Below are 20,339 nucleotides of genomic sequence, written 5' to 3' on the forward strand. Positions count from 1 at the left end.
CTGTTTCTCTGTGGCCTCTAACAACACGGCCAAACTCTGCAAGGAGCTGGGCAATCCTCTGCAGTCTCCACCTCTCATGTTCCCTCCCAGGCCCTCTGTACGGCTCTGGCTTCTCACCTCACCATTAAAACCCAGGACATCCTGTCCTTGCTCTCCTCTTCCACTCCTTCCACCTCTCCCGGCCCCCCTCTGGCCGCTTCTTCCTCTCGTCCTCTTTTCTTTCTCTCTCTGACAACACCTGACGCTGTTTCTAGACAAGTCCAATCTATGAAAGTCCTCCAAACAGGTGCTCCCGTGCTCTTCCGGACCCATCTAGGACCACATTGGCACACTTGCACCAGCCTTGGCTGATTTCTGCGATCGCTCTTTTGCCACTGGATCCGTTCCTTCTATCCTCAAGCACTCCCTTGTGCACCCACTCCTTAAAAAGCCTTCTGCCAACCCTTCATGTCTGGCAATCTATCGCCCAATCTCTATCGCTCCTTTCCTGGGCAAACTCTTGGAAAAGCTGGCCATCTCCCAGCTTACTCTTCACACTGAATCTATTGGTTGGTTGTCTCCTTGACCATCAGTCTAGCTTCAGAGCAGTCAGAGGCACAGAAACTGCTCTCCTGAACACCTGTGAAGATCTGCGCTCTAATCTTAATGCCAGCCTTCATTCTGTCATGATCCTCCTTGACCGTTCCTCTGTTTTTGACATGGTCACTCACACTATCCTGATCAATCGATTCCACGAGAACCTGGGCATCACGGATCAGGCCCTGGAGTGGTTGACTTTGTTCCTCCTGGACCGACGCTCCCAGATACAACTTGGGTCCTTTCTCTCCACCACCCTCTCTCTCCACATGTGGTGTTCCCCAGGGCTCTGTCCTCTCCTCCTGGTTCTTCAATGTCTACTTGGCCTCTCTGGCCCACCTGACCTCTACCTTCTGCTTTAGCTTTCAGTGCTATGCAGATGATACTCCGGTCTCTTTCCGACTCCCGTCATCCTCCTCTCCTCTCTCGCTCATTCCTGTCTGTCCACGATTCAGGATTGGTACACCTCCAACGATCTCAGCCTTAATCCCAGTAAGACAAAGATCCTTCTCATTGGTACCCCTGCTCCCGCTTTCCATCTCTCACTCTGGCCACCCTCCTTGTGCCCTCTTCCTTCGCCTTCCTGTGAGGCAAACAACCTTGGTGTCGTCTTTGATTCCACTCTCTCCTTCTCTCCTCATGTCAAGAACCTTGCCAAGAAGGCCCACTATCAGCTGCACCTCCTCAGGGGTATTCTAGCTTTTCTTACTTTCCCCTTTGTCTCCAGAGCCCTGGTTCTCTATAGGCTGGACTACTACAACATCGTCCTTCTCAATCTGCCTTCCTCTACTCTCCGCCCTCTGCAACTAATCCAGAACAGGACAGCAAGACTTATCCTTGGCCTCCAGGCTAGGGACTGTATCTCTCCACTTGTTCCTGGTGGCTGCAAGGATTAAGTTAAAAAACCTCTGCATTGTTCACAAGGCTTTCTGGGACCAGGGCCCGCACTACATCCAACTATCTCTGCCAAAATACCTTCCTTCTCGAGCACTTCGCTCGGCTACCTCCAACTCGCTGATGGTCAGACACTTCTCCAGGCAGAGAGTAGGGGGTAAATCTCTCTCCTCTGCAGGTGCCTCCCTCTGGAATGGCCTCCCTGCCCCTCTCAAACGTGAGCCTGACCACCTGACGTTCTGGAAACTACTCCAGACCTTCCTTTTCTCCTCTGCTTTCTCGCTCTCTTTCTCCTCTGCTGACCTACCTATCTGCTGTGCTAAATGGTTGCTTGGCTACGCCTAGAATCTCACTGGCTACCAGGCTCTTCTTTGATCAGTCTTCTCTACACTGCCTCCGGGCCTACCGTGCACTTAGGTGCTGTAACTGTAAACTCTACAGCCCCCTGCCTCTTTGCACGTTCCCAGAGCCGCGCTGCCCTCGCTGCACTCACTCAGAGCATTGCTGCCCTTATTGCACTTCCCCTTTCCCTCTCCCTGGCACGTCCCCCCTGCACTTCTGCGCTGCCGCACTTGCACGATCTGAATGACACAAGGCCTAGTAAGATTGTTTGTCCTGTCCTACCTCTGCCTCCCACCCCACCTTTGTCTTGTTGCGCCTAGAAACATTTGTGTAAAGGCGCGTTATAAATGACATATATTATATTATATTCTATCATATATCATGCAGACATGTGACTAATCAGCTGGCAGTTAATTGCAATGACAGCCCGATCATGGTCAACAATAGCTACATAGGCAACAGTTGTTTTGGCGGGCAACACTCCCCAAGGTCCATATGCATGGTCGCTTTATGGAGTTCAGTTCACTATTTTACAAAACAAGACTGCTTTTTCTCCAGCCCTAGGTAGAGGCGCAGGGGGACCAGTGTATTTAGAATTTTTTTAAACTGGTTCAGCCTCATACCCACTATGGCAGAAAATGATGTTTTATTGTTTATTCACATTAAATTAGCCTTTAACTGATTTATGCTGCAAAAGCATACATAGTTACCTGAAAAGGTGCTTTCATAGAATGAGGGCTCTTACAAATGCACATTGAACCTACCATGTTTCCCGAAGAGCCCTGGGCATTGTGCACATGTGCACATATAATAGGCCAAAAGATTGTGCCAATTTATACAGGTATGGGTCTATCGGAAGTCCCATTAGAGACCAGTTCCTGAATGATAACCTGATTTTTTATTCTTTCACCAAATCATGCGAAATTTCTAGTTCCAAGCACTAGATGGCATGGATCTGTTCAATTTGCACATTTAAAATATTAGGCTGCTGTTTGTGTTGGTTTATCCTTGCTTGAGGTTTTGGGTAGTGGTGTGTTGGCTTTTTTTTAAAGGAAGGTGCGGTTTTGTGCTACTTAATCCTGATGGTAAGGTGTAGATGTGTTGTGTACACCATCTTCACCTGAGTTAGCATAGGAGCGGTGAGTTTAAGCAGTGCTTCGGTTTACACTGTAGCCCCACAAGGTAAGGTTTCATGTGTTAATGTTTGTCATACGACATGGTTCCAAGATGGTTTATCATGAAACAATATGGTAATTGTTTTATTATCTTTTTATTTCTTTGCTAGGGTATGGTGTGGTTGTTGGTTTCTCTGAAAATAACATGCTGATATGGTGATATTTGGTTTCTTGTGAATAATATGCAAGTTAGTTTGTCTTGAAAACTAGGTGATGGTGTTTGTTGGCATCTCCTAACTCGCATGTGCCTTGGGTTGTCTGCTCAGTATAAGGATGCTGTGGGTTGGTTTCTCTGATGTTGTGGTGTGGTTGCGTGGATTCTCCCAACCCAATGATGTGGTTTTGTGTTAGTCATTTATGATTGATGTTTCTTTCTCTTTAAAGTAAGGTAGGTTTGGTTGTTATTTGTTTATAAATTTAAGTTGTGGTTGAGTTTTTCTCTTCATGGTAAGCATGGCTCTGTGTTGGGTGCCCCTGAAGGAAGTGGCTATGGGCTTCTTGAGGTTAAGGTGTGCTTGGGTTATTCTTTCTTTGAATGTAAGGTGGTTGTGTGCTCATTTTGTAGATTAAAACATGTCTGTATGCATGATTCCTATGAAAGCAAGAAGTGGTTGTGCATTTGTGTGTAATAATTTAAGCTGAGGCCATGCCGGGGCCTCCTAAGCTAAGGTTTTGTTGTGTGTTAGGTTCTCTGGAGACAAGTGTTGTCCTTGTGTATTCTAAAGATAAAGCTGGTTTAGGTGTTTATTCCTCAAAGGGTGTTGATTTGCCTCCTGGTTTTTAAAATGGGAGTGTTTTCTGGCTGTTTTGCAGGTGATGTGTAGTGGTGTTGATTTATAGCAAAGCAAAAGGGGTGATGGCTGGAAGGTTTAGAATTCATCTCAACCAACCCTCCAGGCCACTGTTCTACTATTCCAAGCCATCACAAAAGGGGAATGACCATGCACAAATCGGGCTTGGTCCCACCCCAAAAGGAGCAGCACAGCACAAGCTGCTTGGTCACATCTCTTTTGCACGAGACCACAAGCATCCCCAAGCACTCATAAAACCAGACAACGAGGTGACGCTGGCAAACAAGACAATGGGACAGGTAGACCATTAACTACGACAAGTAATTTTCATGGGTGCCTGCAAGTGATGGGTGTGGTGAGTTAGATTGTTCAGAGATCTTGCAGGAGGTCTGTTATTGACTAAATGTTGGACTTCTTGAAGGTGGAGTGTGTTTTCTGTCCCAGCAGATGGTTCATTGAATTCTCCTAAGGTAATGTGCGACTGTGCATTGGACTCTCCTGGTGGTAAGGTGTGGCTGTTTGGAGGTTTCTCTTAAGCCAGTGTTAATATTTCTGTTAGAAAAGCAAACAACCAGCCACACCTTACCACCATAACAAACTAACACACAGCCAAACCTTACTTTTGGAGAATGTGTTGCTTTACCATTAAAATGATTGTAAGGTATTTGGCGTTTTTGGGTTCCTCTTCATGTTAATATATGGTTATGGCTTGCTCTCTTTGAAAATATAATCTGTAGTATATTTACTTCCCCTGAAAGTAAGGTGTGTTCGTCTATTGGTTCTTCTTAACCTTTTCCAGTACTATGGTGGTATTGTGTTTTGGTTTATGCTCTATGACTGCAAAGTTTGTTTTGTTCTCAAGGTAAACTGGGGCTGTGTGTGGATTTCTACAAGGTTAGACACAATTGTGTAGGTTTATCCTAATGGTAAGCTGTGGGTGTGTTGCGTTTGACTGAAGGTGTGCTGCATCACTCTTTGTTGGTTTGCAATCATGGAAGGGAATGCATAGTTGTCTGCCCAATTAACTCTGTTTCTTCAACAGAAGAAGGGAGCTTTATATTATTAAAACAAAGAGGCAGGATTGTTCGAATAGTGTGCAATATTATTTGCACTAGGCAGACCAATGATCCAGGCCCCGCTCTAGAAAATAAGGTTCATGAGTTCCCTCAGGCTACTGTCCAACCAGGTGTCCCACAGTCTCTGGGCGTTATTTACACTGTATAAATCTTAAGTGATGTTGGGCTCTAGTCCTCTAGGGCCCTAGCGATAGATCATCCTCAATGCCTAGTCTCTGTTGCCTCCTGGGACTGTAGATGGCCTCCAGTGGTTGTTGAACCTCTCGTGTTGTCATGGGTGTAGAATGGACAGGTGTGTATTTCCTCCTATGCTGGGATCTCCTGGTCTTTACTGACCTGCGTGGGACAAGATATTGCCCCTACCTGGATTGGTATTCATAGAATTATCCCCCCTTTACTTGGGTAGTAAGGGTGGACTTTGGATAGTGTGCATTGCCTGCTCACTGCCACTATAGTCTTCACCTCACCCTGACTTCCTGCTATTGCTAGCCTAAGGAATAAAGTACTTACATGCTCTACACAATTTGGGAGATATAGAATCCCTGATTTTTGCCAGCAAGCTTTGGATGCTAGAGAAGCTGATGAAGGGGCATGCTGTCCCCTAGTCTGGCCCATGCCAACTTCTGTCGCCACGGTGTCAGTAGACCCACTTCCTTTGCCTGGATTATTCCATTCTTACTGTAACACTGGGGCTCCCTGCAGCTTCCCCCTTATTATCCCTGACTCTACCCCCAAGTGAGCATCATAGTGTTTAAACTCCAGTTCTTGCCCTCATTCCTCTTCCTTTTTACTCCAGCTATTGTTCACAATATTCCTACTCAAACCACTCCCTATTCCCTGTGACGCTCTCTCTCCTTCTCTTCTCACTCTCAAAACCAGCTCTCATGAATGCTATTATCTTCCCCCACCAAGCAAAGGCTGCTTTAGACTCTTTTGACATTGTGGGTAATATGGTGGTAGGTAATACTTGGTCTGAGTTGCTGGCTTCTTCCTTTCCATGTTTCCCTGGCCTAGGTTGCCCACCTCCTCCCCTTATGGGTAAACCCTCCACTTCCTTAACTCCAGGAGAGGGGATTTGTATAACGATTATGTTTGTATACTGTCCAGTACTACCATGTAAGAGTCAGCCATGCTTGTCATGGCTGCTTCCTCACCAAGTGATCTGCCTAGCAAGTTCATGAGGATTGAAAAGGAGTGTGCAAGCCCCTCTACTGAGAACACAAACATCGGTCAAATACCTGGTTCTATGGAGTTCTTCCACTCAGGAGGGTCCACAACCACGTTTTAGCTCAATACATCCTTCACAGAGGATACATATCCATTTGCATATCAGTCTTTGTCCCACCCACAAGGGAAGCCCAGCACCAAGATGCTAGCAATTCTCCACTTAACAATGGTACCATCAGCAACCCCAGACATATGTTTTAGCCTTGTTGGGCCTCCTCAGTGAGGTGAAGCTGAGCCGCTCTACGACACAGTGAGCAAGGGGTCCATGTCTGGATTTCCCTTGGTTACCTAGGGTAAAAACCCAAGTTTTACAAACGTATAAAGAGTGTGGGAGCCCCTCTACTGAGAACAAACATGGGTCAAATACCCTGTTCTATGTATTTCTTCCACTAAGGAGTGTCTACAACCATGTTTGAGCTCTCTGCACCCTTCACAGAAGAGAAATATTGCCTAGCATATCGGTTCTGTACTGCCCTTGTGGGTGGGACTAGACTTATTTGCAAATGGATAGTTCTAATTTGTGAAGGGTGCAGTGAGCTAAAACGTGCTTGAAGAATATCCTGAGTGGGAGAAATTCCATAGAACATTGTATTTGACCCAGGTTCATTCTCAGTAGAGGTGCTCCCACTCCTGTGTTTAATTTGTAACACTTGGAGTTTCACCCTAAGTAACCAAGGGCAATTCAGACATGGACCCCTTGCTCACTGTGTCTTAGTGAGGCTCAGTTTCACCTCACTGATGAGGCCCAACACGTCCGAAGCACGTGTCTTGGGTTGCTGACTTTACTCTTGATCAGAGTACAATTGCCTATCATGTCGGTTCTGGACTGTCCTTGTGGGTGGAACCAGACTTGTATGGAAATGCTAATTTTTCCTTTTTGAAGGGTGCAATGAGGTAAAATGTGGCTGTAGACCCTCCTGAGTGGGGGAAATTCCATAGAACTGGGTATTCGACCCATGTTTGTTCTCAGTAGAGGGGCTCCCACACCCTTGTTTAAGAAGTTCATGAGGTGTTGGCACTCCCGAGCCAGCATTCCACCTGGCAAGTTCATGGGGGGGGGGGGCTAGCTCTCCTCTGTCAGTTTGTAAGAGGGTGAGTGGAAGCAGTGGTTCACGGTCCCAGACCAAGCACGAGCACTTACTTTTGATACCTGACATATGTTCTGTTTACCTGACAGCTATATTGTTATCCTGGTAAAGGCTTTGCCCCTATCCAGGAGCCATGTTGGGACTGGCAGTCCATTTCTAGATCCACAGACCATGTTTAAGCTAGGCAGTGTGTGTTTTTTCTCTCAACAGATGCTTATGTACTGGACTGCACTGTCCACTACACTTAGGAATGCAAACTCCTACACTACCTTCCGTAAAAAATGTTGAGAACTATACTGTTCTGTTAGACCTTAATATCCTGCAGAAAATACCCTGTTCAAATGTAACAGCCTAACTCATGTATGCTACCATTGCCGTCTTCTACTGCACTTGTCCACTTACTGCTCACCTTGTCTTTTGTACTGTTCCTAAGCTAAGTATTCTGTAACAGTGCCACGATGCCCCAGGGCCGCTGCACACTTTATAAATGCAAATAAATAAAAAAAATAAAAAAATAAATGTGTGTATCTGAGAGTTTTGACCCGACTATAAAGTGTTGGCTGCAAGTCTACTGTAGGCAGATGTGTTTTTGGTTTTTCTGCCTTACTTGGGATCAGTGGGGGAGCTCTGGGGATGCCCTATTTACTTCGTCCAGGCGTGGTATCCTAGTGAGAGGACTGACCCTAGAGTAGTCCAGTCTCCCTTTTCTTGTGAGACCACAGTCACTTTGTCACATTTCTTAACGCACTCTGATGGTTTCTCCCAAATACGTGGTTTCATGGGCAACACTTTGATTATTTGTGATGGCTTTCCCTGATTAGATAAAGCATTTCCCACTTTAATTGCACGTTTGTTTCTCTTGAAGATCAGGTTTGACTGTACCATTTCTTATCGGATCTGTTGTGATCGCTTGAAAGTAAGGTGTGAATGGACTTTTCATTCTCTGTTTTGGTTTCTCCCACAGGTAAGGTCTGTCTAGGGCCTGTGCAGCTCTTTAAAGAGCTCCAGGATGCAGAGCGGGACCTGGCGGTGGTAGAGAAGATTACGGAGCTAATCAGCACTCTTCACGGGACATACCAGGTATAGTGAGATTGTTTCTGGTCCTTGTTTGTCCCTCGCCTCACCACAACTTCTTCCTGATATCCACCTTATCCTCCTTACCAGAGGACAGTTGCTTATTGCCTGCCCTCACTGGAATGAATCGCTTCCCTCACTGGATTGGATCTCTTCCCATGCAAATCCTGAAATGAACAACACATTTCAATGTTACTTAATACTACATCAGCAGTGTCTTGATAACCCGTAAGTTACAGGTGCTACAATTGCCGTACACAACAGTACTCCTTTAATTGACACCAACAGTGTGAGTGTCATTTTCTTGATATGAACCTGCAAGCAACATGCTGCTCATCTCTACAGAAGTCATAATAACTCACTGAGCTACACTGCAAACACACAAATCACATTCCTCATTAATAGCGTTGCATTGTGATCGAGAGATCTGCCCATATCCACAGCACGCTGTGTTGTCATCCCATGGCAGACATCACTTAGTACCCCAGCACAAGACTTTAAATGATAGAGCCTCTAGGGGCGCTCCAGCATGATGCCCAGTTCATGTCTTTTAGAAAAACTCCTTTTAATACCTAGCCTAATGTGAGAGCAGAGATATCTCTGGAGGCTACGAACATGCACGCCTCCTTATTCCCTCCCAGTATTGGACACGTGAGCCAGTCTCTTGACTTCTTCAACGGCACATGTTCTCAAAAACCTCCCTATAGAGCTTGCATGGGTTCCATGTGTTAATATCCCCGCAAAGATATCGTGATACAAAAATATCGCCATATTTTTACAGCGATATTGAGGCATGGACCCTGTGGGGGACACCCCCGCAACTCTTGCATTATTTTTAAATGTGCGGGGGACACCCCCCCCACCGCTACTCCCACAAATTATCCCCCCCAAAAATATTGCCTATGGCGTTCCAGATGACCACATATACGGCAATATTTTTGGTGGGGATAATATGTATGAATACCCTTGCACGGGAGTTAATCTTGATGACCGTAGCAAGTGTCAGCCTCTTGATTTTAATTGGAAGAAGCAGTCTATGACTAAGTTCCCACAGCGCATACCTTCTATCCCAGAACATCGTCTATGCCTGGGAGTTTAGCCACTGCCACAGAATCTCAACATACCCTCTTTATCGAACTAGTGTGGCGAAATCCTTGGCGCCCCAGTACTTATGCTGTCAGTGCTCTTCTTCCTGCAGAATCTGAACATGACGGTGGCCCAGGACTGGTGCTTAGCACTGCAGAGGCTAATCCGGGTGAAAGAAGACGCTATTCAATCTGCAAACAAGTGCCGCCTTCGCCTGATGCTTCCAGGAAAGCCAGACAAGTAAGTTAAGAGCAGATGTGAAACCACACCAAATGATGGAGAACAAGAGAGGAGGATGGATGGCCGGAGAGGTACTGGGCTGGTAGATGGCTGCTGCATGAGAGAAGGCTGTGCATAGAACAAAGGTTCTGGGCTAGCATGAAGGCTGTGATATGATATGATATTATATGATATGATAGTTTATTTATATAGCGCCTATACACAATGTGTTTCAAAGTGCTTCAAGGCAAGGGAGGGAAATACTTACAGGCCATGAACAGTAAGGTTGTGAAATTAACTATCATACTCGGCCTGACGCCATTTCAGATAGTGCAAGAGCTAAGACATAGCTATGGAAGGGAGGGGGAAGAGTGGAAAGGAAATTGAAACAGACAGGCGACTACCGTACTAGGCCTGATAACATTTCTGGTAGAGCCGGAGAAACACAAAAGGTGAGGCAGTGGGGTGCAGAAAGGGAGGGGAGGAACAAAACAAGCGACTATCGTACTAGGCTTATATGACATTTCAGATAGTGCTGGAGGGAGGTGTGGGGGGAGAGGAAAAAAAAACAAATAAGGGGAGGGGAAGAGACAGATGCAGTTGCTATCATACTAGGTCCAGGGACAATACTGATAGAGTAAGTGCATAGAAGAAAGTAAGGGGAAGAGGGGAGGCGATAGGAAAAGGGAGAAAGGGAGAGGCGGAGAGAGCAAGAGACTTAGTCAATTTAGACATGCTTCATTTCACAGAGAATACAGATAATGTGTCCACATACTGTAGTTGATATTGCAATTCCATATATATATAATGCAAAAACACCGCCACAGGGATGCCATGGCTACAGGTGAACCGAAAACCCCTAGAATTTCTCCAGCCGGAAAAGAGCGAGTTGCTGAGACAGGCACTGGGCAATTTGGTGGTAAGAAAGGGAGACTGCACAGATGAGACTTTTTTGGAAAGGAGAAGTGGACTGAACAGGTTGCTAAGATTGAGAAGGACAATTTACCAAGATCTGAGATCAATATTCGGAACTCAATACTCAAATTCATTGAGTTCTGGCTGAGGTTGCATGGAGAAAGTTCTCTTGGGTCATGTTTCTTTTAGATATGTTTGCCCTGTTTGAAGGCTTTTAGGAGAATCTGTAGGAGTATATGATCATGTGTGTTTTGGGAAATAGTATTTATGAATTGTTTAGTATGATTTATTCATTGCATTTCATAAAGGTTTATAATCGTTTTTTTTAAGTGTTCACCTTTGAGCAGCACCACACGTGACTTGTTAGAAAACTCATATCTGGCCCAATATCTACTTGCCTCCTCTTAATGCCTCCCCTGTGGTTCCTCCATTGGAATCACGGCCAGGAGTCAATGTTGCAAAACATGAGAAATCGAGGCGTAGGAGCAAAAGAGTAGGCCGTGGAAGGGGACATTTTGAGAGAATAGGATAGAGGTTTGGGTGCAAAATGAATAGATGTTGGGTTAGCACAGAGGGCCACTGGTAGGAACTTGGGCACCTGAAAAGGGACTGGGGCATGAGCCATAGATAAAGATGGCCAGGTGCAAGTGGCAGAGAGAGGGGCGAGGCCACGAGAGAGAAATAGGGAGAGCGATAAAATTACCCTTCATGTAACTAAGACAGTTGCTTGCAACAGCGCCTTGATGCCCATGGGCTACTAGTGCGCTTTACAATTCTAAAAAATAAATAAATAAAATAGACGGTGTAATGCATATGAAGATATGGGAGAGTGTTCAAGGCAAGCAGTGGGCGGGCAATCTGTAGAGAGAAGCAGTGTTACATTGATTCAAAGTGCGCCCCATGGTTTAAATGATCAGAGATGCAAAAGATACTTTCTCATCTAGAGTCAGTGCCTGTAGAAAGATGTGCTTCCCTGAATGAGTATGAAAGCATAAAACCCACTTACTGCAGCAAGGGATTCGTTTCTGGTGCTTTTGATGCTGCAGGCCGTAGTGTGCCCGCGTGTGATCTCTCTAGTTCTTGCAGGCTTGTGTCTCCTAGGTTATCATTAATCCAAATGTAATCACAAGATTCCTATTTCCATTCTTTAATTGAAATGTCCCTCCTGGATTTGTGAAGCTGCAGTTGCATCTGAATCTTTTAGCAGGAGTATCATGTAATGTTGAATGCAGGCACATAGACCTCCAGTGGGGAGATGCTTAAAGTCAGGGGTCAAGCCCTAATAATTAAAGTGAGGGGACTCATCAACAAACGCAATGGGATGTGACATTGCCAGAAATTAGCATATCAAAGTGAAAAATGCAAATTTCATTAAATTGGCTTTGCAGAACCACCCAAATTGAACAGGACGAATGGGATTTGCCCTTCATAAAATCAACACACACACAAAACCAAGACAGGATATTTTCTTCTAATAGTGTTTTTGAAAACGTTAAAAGGTGTGCATGTTTTAAACGCCAAGAACCAATATAAATGTTTTCCATGGGGATTGCAGTACCGAATTGGGATATATCACCTTTATTTGTTTATTTTTCATCAGGTTATATACTGCAGTGGGGCAGCGTCCGGCCTACAAACCTGACAACTGCAGTTTGATCCGAGGTCGGCTTTAATTCATAAATTCAAAGAGGACATCCGAAGTTTCTCTTTTAGCTGGGAGGGACTGAGTCCACCCTCTGAATACAGTGGGTGGATTCTGCCCCCCTCCCCCCCCCCGCGTGTACCCTCGACTTGAGCCCTACTTAAAGTTTGATGTGTATAGGAAGCCATGGGTAGACAGGAAGTGGGATCTGTTAATGGAAGGCCTGGCACATACACTCTTGAAGCCTCGTACATGCCAGCCGGCCTGCTCTCTAGTTTTCTGTATCCTTTCAGAGTTCATTGGCAAACACGTTGCTGTGAGACTGGGAACTGCAGCAGGGACAGAGCCATTATGAATGCTCTGTAAAGAGTTGGGGAGTGAATGTCACTTTGTGTAGCACACACACACCCAGAGACTGGTAGCTTGGGACCCTATGCTCTCCTACTGATTGACAAAGACTTTCCTTACTTTTGATGGGAATTGTATTGTGAACCAATGCGTCATACACATGTGTTCTCCCAATCTACAGCTGGACATTCCCATTAATCTGTATCCTGGAGTTTACAAGGGGGCAATCAAGCACCATAAATGTGTATGAAGTGCTGCCCCAATTAAAGACAGGATATGTTATTTTTGTTTATTGCATAGTGCCTGTTGTGCCCTAAGCAAACTCAAGTCACTTTGGAAGTTCTGAAGGGAGGATATTATAGGAAATAGGAAGTTGCAGAGTGGTGAGCACATGTGCGAGAGTAGCTGGGTCAATTGATGACAGAATGAGGATCAGTTGTGGGTTTCCCCGGAACCGGTGCGAGTTCTTTGAGGGTCTGTATGGACTAGTTGAGCTTCGGTTTGGAGAGATACGAAGCCAGGCATGCCTGTAGAGATCATGGACAATCGGTGCACTCCAATCATGATGTTCCTTGACAACATAGAAACTCTTTCCTCAATATAAAGGGAAAACTGGTGCCTGAAGTTTCACTGTTATTATGGGTAATTGGTAGTGGGACCCAACGTGCATGGACTTGTGGCAGGGTTCTACAGGACACTGGAGATATACACAGGTCTATCTCAGTCAATAACTAGTCTCAGTCAATTTAGTTATGAAGGAAATAACGTATATCAACAACACAAATAAATGCATAATATCATACACCGAAATGGGTGAATGTATGCATTTTCCCACTGCATCCGATAATGTCTCCACGTTTTGCTCACACCCTCTTGTGTGTGCAGGTTGTCAAGAAGCCAAGCGAGACAACATTAAACGGGCACCGATGGAAAGCCTTTAGGAATTGATTTATTAAAAATACTTGTGATAGAAAAATCTCTGGGTAACATCCACCCTTTTCTCAGCCTAGGGGTCCCCTCTACCTACCACTCTGAGGAATTCCCTGAGGGGTGGGGTTCCGGGCCGCCGACACTACTCTGGTTCCCTGACTTTGGATGACTTCCACTGGCTCAGACAATCCCAACATTTTCAAATGCTTGGAGAAACCCTCTGGTATGAATGAATAACCAAGTGTTCATGACCAGAAAGTTAACGCATGCAGCTGTCTTTGGCCTTGTTCTCCCTTGCATGGGTTCCACGATTATACCTCACAGGACCTAGGGCCCCGGCAAGACTCTGCATGGCAGGGCTGGAATGACTGAAACCAGTGTATTTATTGTGTTTTGATGGCGATTTGAGCCGAGGCCAGTGCTCCTGTTCGATATCTACCTGGATATTACCCCTCATATAATAAGGTATTACTAAAAGCATCTTGAAGAAGCGGATTGTGAGGGCTTTTTAAATTGTTTTTTTAGAGTAAAGAATTGGTGGGAACGGCAACTTGTTATCTTAATTTCTGACACGTTTCTGTTCAATGAGAGTAATGACGCTCAAGGGGGGCTAACACCCAAACAATTAATATGTCAGAGTGAGCAAAAAGGGTGAGAACAAAACACCTGCTGCAATGTTTTATTAAAAAAGAAACATTCCCCACACAACACAGCATGATAGGTGGGAATGGTGATTTTATTTTTTTCTGCACTCAGAATGGATGTTTTGCTCTCTTATTTTTTTAATTAGCATAGCATTGGAACGATTTTCCGTTTGACTTTCTTTAGCTTTATTAATGAGTAGGCAGTTGTATGTTAGAAATGTGAATTACCCTTATTCACTGCTCCCCCGAAACTGAGCCAACATCAAGTTGTTTTCTTTAGGAATTTTTCTGTTCCTCTACTTCCTTCATCCCCCTTTGCCCAAACCCTTTCTCCTTCTCATTCTTTCCCCTTTGCCCAATTTGCTTACCACCTTTTAGTCACTTTATTACTCAATGTTTCCCCACCCTTACTTGCCTTTTCAACCCAATATATATATATATATGCTGTGAAATAACCCTTAGTTAAAGAGACGTTAAGGTGACCATGTACTGCAGCAAAGCCCTTGAAATTTGCCAGACAATTTAAGCAAAGCCACCTTAACTGCTCACTTCCTGTTGATCCACATATGGCCACAATGATGACATCAGAGCCTACATCACTGGTGGCATCATTGGTGACATAACTATTAGTGGTGTGCTAGTGGGCCCCAGAGAAAACTATTGTTGTAACATGTGCAGTGGCCACTGGACAGAATTGTCCAAATAAGAAACAACTTGGGCACAAAGCATTGACTTAATTGCTTTGACTGGTGTGGGGTAAATCCATCCAGTCGACTTTAAAATATGTGAAAGAGAAGGGGGTGCCCCCCGCTCCTTTAAACCTTTTATATCGGCCTTGGTGCTTTGCAGCTGAGAGGTTGAGAGAGGCTAATAACTTTTGGCTTTCTGGATGGATGTGGATGATGTCTTCCAAACAAAAAGTTTGTTAAAGGCCTCCTAATCTGGACATTGTAGGAACAATTAATAAAAAAATGAAAATGTTATTAAACATACAAACACAGTTTTCAGCCTACTCCCATTCATTTCCCATAGAGAAAAATTGTAGCATTTGAACAGCCAGAGCACGAAAAACACTGGGCAGATTTGGACCAAATAAATAATTTGGGCTCAAAGCGCTGTCTTAATTTCCTTGACAGGTTTGGACTAAATCCATCCAGTAGTTTTTTAAATATTCGACAGATAGATGGGGATGCCCTTGCTCCTTAAAAACGTTATATATATTGGCATTAAGGCTTTGCAGCAGAGAGGCTTTTCAGAACTGAAAGCTGCCATTTATTTTTGCTTGATGCAAGCGCTTCCTGCGATAATACTGGGAGAAGGAAAACCTGAAAGAACTCAAAATGCTATTTGGACGAGGAAAGCGGATGCCATCAAACTTTAGAGTAAACTCCCCTTATAACCCTAATGAGTTTAATTACCTTCCCGACTTCAGAAAGAGACTCAAATCTCTGTTTATGTAGTCACTCCTAGTGGAAGAATGATTGTTTTGAACAATAGCAGTTAGATGCCTGACCGTAGGCGCTATATAATTAGCAATAGCAATTGCATCAGACTAGAGGTCTTGAGCGGGAAAGAAGACCGCATGTGAAGTTGAAGATTTTAGGTTGGTTGGGAGCCAGTTACCGGTAGAACATGTTTGGCTTATCTGGAGAAGACCGAGGGAATCTCACGAGATTACAGCGGCAACACTGCAAGACGTTCTCAGAAATAAATGTATGTCCCGCAAAGCTATGAGTGATAGGGGGTAATGGGAGAGTATTGGGGAGGGAAAAAGCAATGGAATGAAGTGAGGGGACCAGGAAAAAAGAAGGGGGGGGGGCACATGTTGATGCCTCCTAGGATGTGGAAGACTTTTCAATTACAAGCTTTTTTCTCGTTATCGCAGGAATCTGCAAACCGCCAATCTACGGCAGGAATTTCTGTTATTGTAAATGATTACTGTGAAATGATTGTGTGAATAAGGAGTTAGAAAAAAAAGGTTTTACATCTGCAGCACCTGTATCTACTGGGCAGGGGGCAATGGGTGTTTAGTAACAAATTATTTGTGTGACATGGCCAGTGGGCCCACAAGAAAGCTATTAGTGCAACATGGACAGAAGCCACGGCTGAAGCTCCTAGCCAGTGAGACCTCAAGAAACTATGCAACATGTACAGAGGCCACGGCTGTAGGCCATTGCTAGTGGGCTATTGTTGCCACATGTACAGTGGTCCATGGCCATTGGACATAGCGAAGGCCATGAATAGAAGGCCCTAAAGAAACTATTTGTGCAACATGTATAGTGGCCAAGGCCAAAGGTCATAGCTAGTGGGCCCCAAAGAAACAGATTGGTGCAGCATGTACAGTAGAAGAAACTATAGTATAACAAAACCCTTGCAATTCAGAGAAAAAACTTTAGATAAGAGAGTTAAGATGATCGGATTTAATGTGAAAAATACACAAGCAACAAAACCCTTGAAATTCACTGAAAAAACGTTTAGTTTGCAAACAAGATGAACAATACATTGCATCAAAACCTTTCAAATCCAATGGGGGAAAACAAACTCTGTTAAAGAGATGTTAAGGTGAAAATGTAATGCAACAAAACCTTTGAAATTCGGCAATTCAGGCAAAGCCACCTTAACTAGTGTGTGCCCTGTTATGCACTGTATGACAATAATGATGACATCAGAGATTACATTTCTGATGACATCGCTGGTGACACTACTAAATACATCATATGACATCACTGATGACATCAGACATGAGATCACTCATGTATGTTAAAATTGTTTGGGGCACTTTCTTGGTACATGTGTTATTTCTGTATACTTAACAATAAGAACATGACATAGAACAACTGACAGGCACCCATGCATACCCTGAGTACTTTTGGAGCATTCATTTGTAGTATTTGGTAAAGGATGAACTTTCAAATATAAGTATGTCATATTTTAGAAATGCCTTTAATTTTATTTAAAAACAAGCAATTAAAATAGTCCACTGCACAGAATGTACCTGGTTGTGGCAAATTTGCTTTAGGTATTTGTAAGATAATATAATATGTATATACAGTAAAAAATGGTAATGGGAATAGATAGACATAGAAAAATGTTGAATCATGATTGTAACGAAAATACTAAATGTACCGATTTACATTTTCTAATGTGCTTATCATGATAATAGTATATACACATAGATTTCTGCACTTATGTATTGTGATATATTATAAGAATTCTAATTATGGGTATTCTAAAAAAAATATAAATACTACCTAAATATATAAAACCCACCATAACTTTCTTGGCGTTGTAAAAACATGGCCACATTCTCCAACCACAAGGCTTTCAGGACTATACCGCACTGATGATCTCTAATAAGGGTGTAACCAGATATGTAGTTGTCCTGGCAGCCATGCAAATGTCTGTCTGTATAAAGTAGCACTGCCCTCTTAGACAAAGACAATTTCCTGGAGAAAAAGGTTTGTATTTGGGCTAATTTTCACACCCACAATGCCTTGCTGTTGTGGCTCAGAACTGGAGGTGAACTTCCAGCTATGGCTACTAGGTGGGGTTGTGGAATGTGACTTGGCTCAAATGGATTTTCCTACTTGTATATATAAAACAGACAGACATGAGGCTGTCTCTTGCCTTATTCTACCTACTTCTACCTATTACATAGTCATTTGGCCGAATGGGGTTAAATAATTAGACTTCTAATTATTTTTATTCAAAATGATTGACCATAAGGGGATTATACACATCTAGTTCATCACCCTGACCTTGCTGAAGTGAGTCTGTTTTAACATTCTTATACTGCAAATTTTTCTGAGATTTTGCTTCAAATCATAATATCTAAAAGCCTTGTCCAAGAGAACAAAAGCGTGCACATTTGATGTTCTGCTTGCTACTTGATTTTCTTGTTGCTACTGAAATACGTCTCCTTTTGAGGTGGAGAGCATTGCAAGTAACAAAAAACAAAAAATACACCAGCAACACATTATTTGCTTATTTTAATGTTTGTATTCTATATAGTTACTACTCTTACACCCAACATGCCTGGTGTAAGCCAGGTTTAAAGCAGGAGATACCCAAAGTAACTTTCTGTAACTAGGGTAGCCCTTTCTATGGGAAAGTCAGAGACACACATTATATGTTCTTTCTGAACTGGCCCCAAAGTCTTTAAGCATTCAATTCAGCCAATACCATCCTTGCCTGGCCAGAAAACAAAATATGTATTCGCCATTCCAGGCAAAGTGGGGGGGCTTGCAGAGACATTTAATTCCATCTAAGCCCCTTAGGCATCTAGACTATACATTTCCATTGCAATGTTTCCATCTCTCCATTCACGTTCTTCCTCAGTTCAAGCAGCCTTCCATTTTTGACATTCTCCTTGTCCATCTTTAATCCCCTATTTTCTTTTTCTTTCAGCAGCCAATAGTCTGGCGATTCTTGGGAAGGGAAACAATACACCTTAACATCTCAGACAACGATAGGGGCTTTGATACCACTAGAGTGGCTTTCCGGTGCAGTATAAAAGCTCAATAAATTATTTAATCTAAGCATTGAAACACATTCCTGATATCATTTTGAGCAGGGCATCTAGTACACATGAGAGTAAACTCTGAATAAATTGCCATTTTAGATGGCGAACATGAAGAGTGAAAGTTCAGTCATCAGTATACGTATTTTATTTATGTAATTATGCTGTCATGATGACTACAATTAATGGTAATACACAGTGTTATACAGCATGAAATTCAGAAATGAGGGCACACGTTTCATATAGCACACACAGTCCTCCTGATGATCGGGGTTTAGGAGTTGGGGCAACGAGGCCCTATATTATATATAGCAGAAATTGCACCCATGGTGGACCAGAGCCTACCATGCATAACCTGGCATAGTAAATGCTTGTTTTTGTGACTCTGCGAGGATGCTACGGTGGGGGCGGTGGCAGGACGCAAGTCCATTTAAAGACGAAGTTAGAATTTAACGAGGCAGTGGTTGTGGATAAAGAGCCAGCTGGCAGAATGGCTGAGAAACAGTTAAACGTATTTCTAAAGTTCTCGACTGAAAGCTGATAGTATATGGGTATCATCATTGGCACAGAGGTGATTGGAGAATTTGATCCTGTATGCAAAGCTAATTATTGACCCCTTCCTATTAAGATACAATATATATTTTTAGAATCTAACAACAGTAGGTTGTGATGTGTGTGGTTGATCCTTTTAACTGTGGAGGTTTATATATTGCTTTTTTATGTATGTTTTTAAAGTGTATGATGTTTGTTTATAGCCAAACAGCACTAATAAATCAATTAAATAAATAAGAATTTGATTGAAGGATTAAGCTTTTCTAGGGAAACTGTGTGCAGGGTTGGAGGCAAGGTCAGATCCGTAAGTAAGGGGAGTGGTGTTACAGGAGATCAGTCGAGGGTTAAGAAGCAATTTGGTTGTGTCCAAAATTCCTAGGTTTTAGATGGCACGGTAGTGACAGAGAAGTGTGGGGGCGGGGGTGATCTTAAGTTTCGAAAGCTGCACGTAGCTTAAAGAAAAGACAATTAAAGGTAGAATAGCGTGGTGAGCAATGGCGAGGGAGAGGCATGTGTAAGAGCCGTTTTAGTAGCTTGAAGGCTGATGATGCCAGGTTAGAAGGATTAAGATTGTAAAACTCACAATCATGGGTACTCCTACTAAACCACACATGTTGACACACCTTAGAGTAATGTAGAAAGAGAGACCAGTTAATAACAGAGTAATCTGTATTGGCCGAGTGCCTTTTGAGGATGGGTAACGCAGTGACATTTTTAAAGCGGGTGAGAAGTTGGAAGGAGGAGAAATTGTGGGAAGGTTTGGGGTGCTACTTGTTTAATGAATTATGAAGTGAATGTGTCATTAGGGGCGCAGGGTGGTCTAGCTGTGTGGAGAATGTGTTTTTCCTGAGGTGAGGTATGCAGAAAAGCCATAAAGGCAGACAAAACTAGACTAGACTAGAGATGAGTAGATGTGGAGAAGTAAAAAGGGGTGGGAGGGAAAGGAGAGTGTGTAACGGTTTATTGAGAGACCAGCCTCAACACTGGGAGTTCCTTCCGTCCCCACTTAAGGTGTGACACCACAAAGTAGCGCCTCTGAGCAGGCGCAAACCTAAACCGTTAGCCATCTAACCTCCTGGTCCACCCCAAAACTCAAAGCGATGCACAGCACTAATAGGACCGCTGAATCCAACTGAAAAAAATCCCCCACAGAATCCAACAAAGAAATCTTTACTGGTGCCTCTAAAAATGATAAACACAGCATCCTCCAAACAAAAATGCGACTTATAATGAGAGAATTG

At 43.6% G+C, this 20,339-nt stretch overlaps 1 protein-coding gene across 9 annotated transcripts in view; it reads left to right on the forward strand.

The window, feature by feature from the left end:
- The window catches only part of ARHGEF10L (Rho guanine nucleotide exchange factor 10 like), a 972,373-nt gene that overhangs the window by 757,274 nt on the left and 194,760 nt on the right, over positions 1-20,339 (forward strand). For all 9 annotated transcript variants that reach the window (XM_069610308.1, XM_069610311.1, XM_069610312.1 and 6 more), the window contains 2 exons: positions 8,134-8,249; positions 9,442-9,569. In XM_069610308.1, the coding sequence (XP_069466409.1) occupies positions 8,134-8,249; positions 9,442-9,569 (244 nt within the window). The remainder of the gene's footprint in view (positions 1-8,133; positions 8,250-9,441; positions 9,570-20,339) is intronic.

The sequence above is a fragment of the Ambystoma mexicanum genome, chromosome 8 (genome assembly GCF_040938575.1).
Source record: "Ambystoma mexicanum isolate Mex_15411 chromosome 8, UKY_AmexF1_1, whole genome shotgun sequence".
NCBI classification, from domain to species: Eukaryota; Metazoa; Chordata; class Amphibia; order Caudata; family Ambystomatidae; genus Ambystoma; species Ambystoma mexicanum.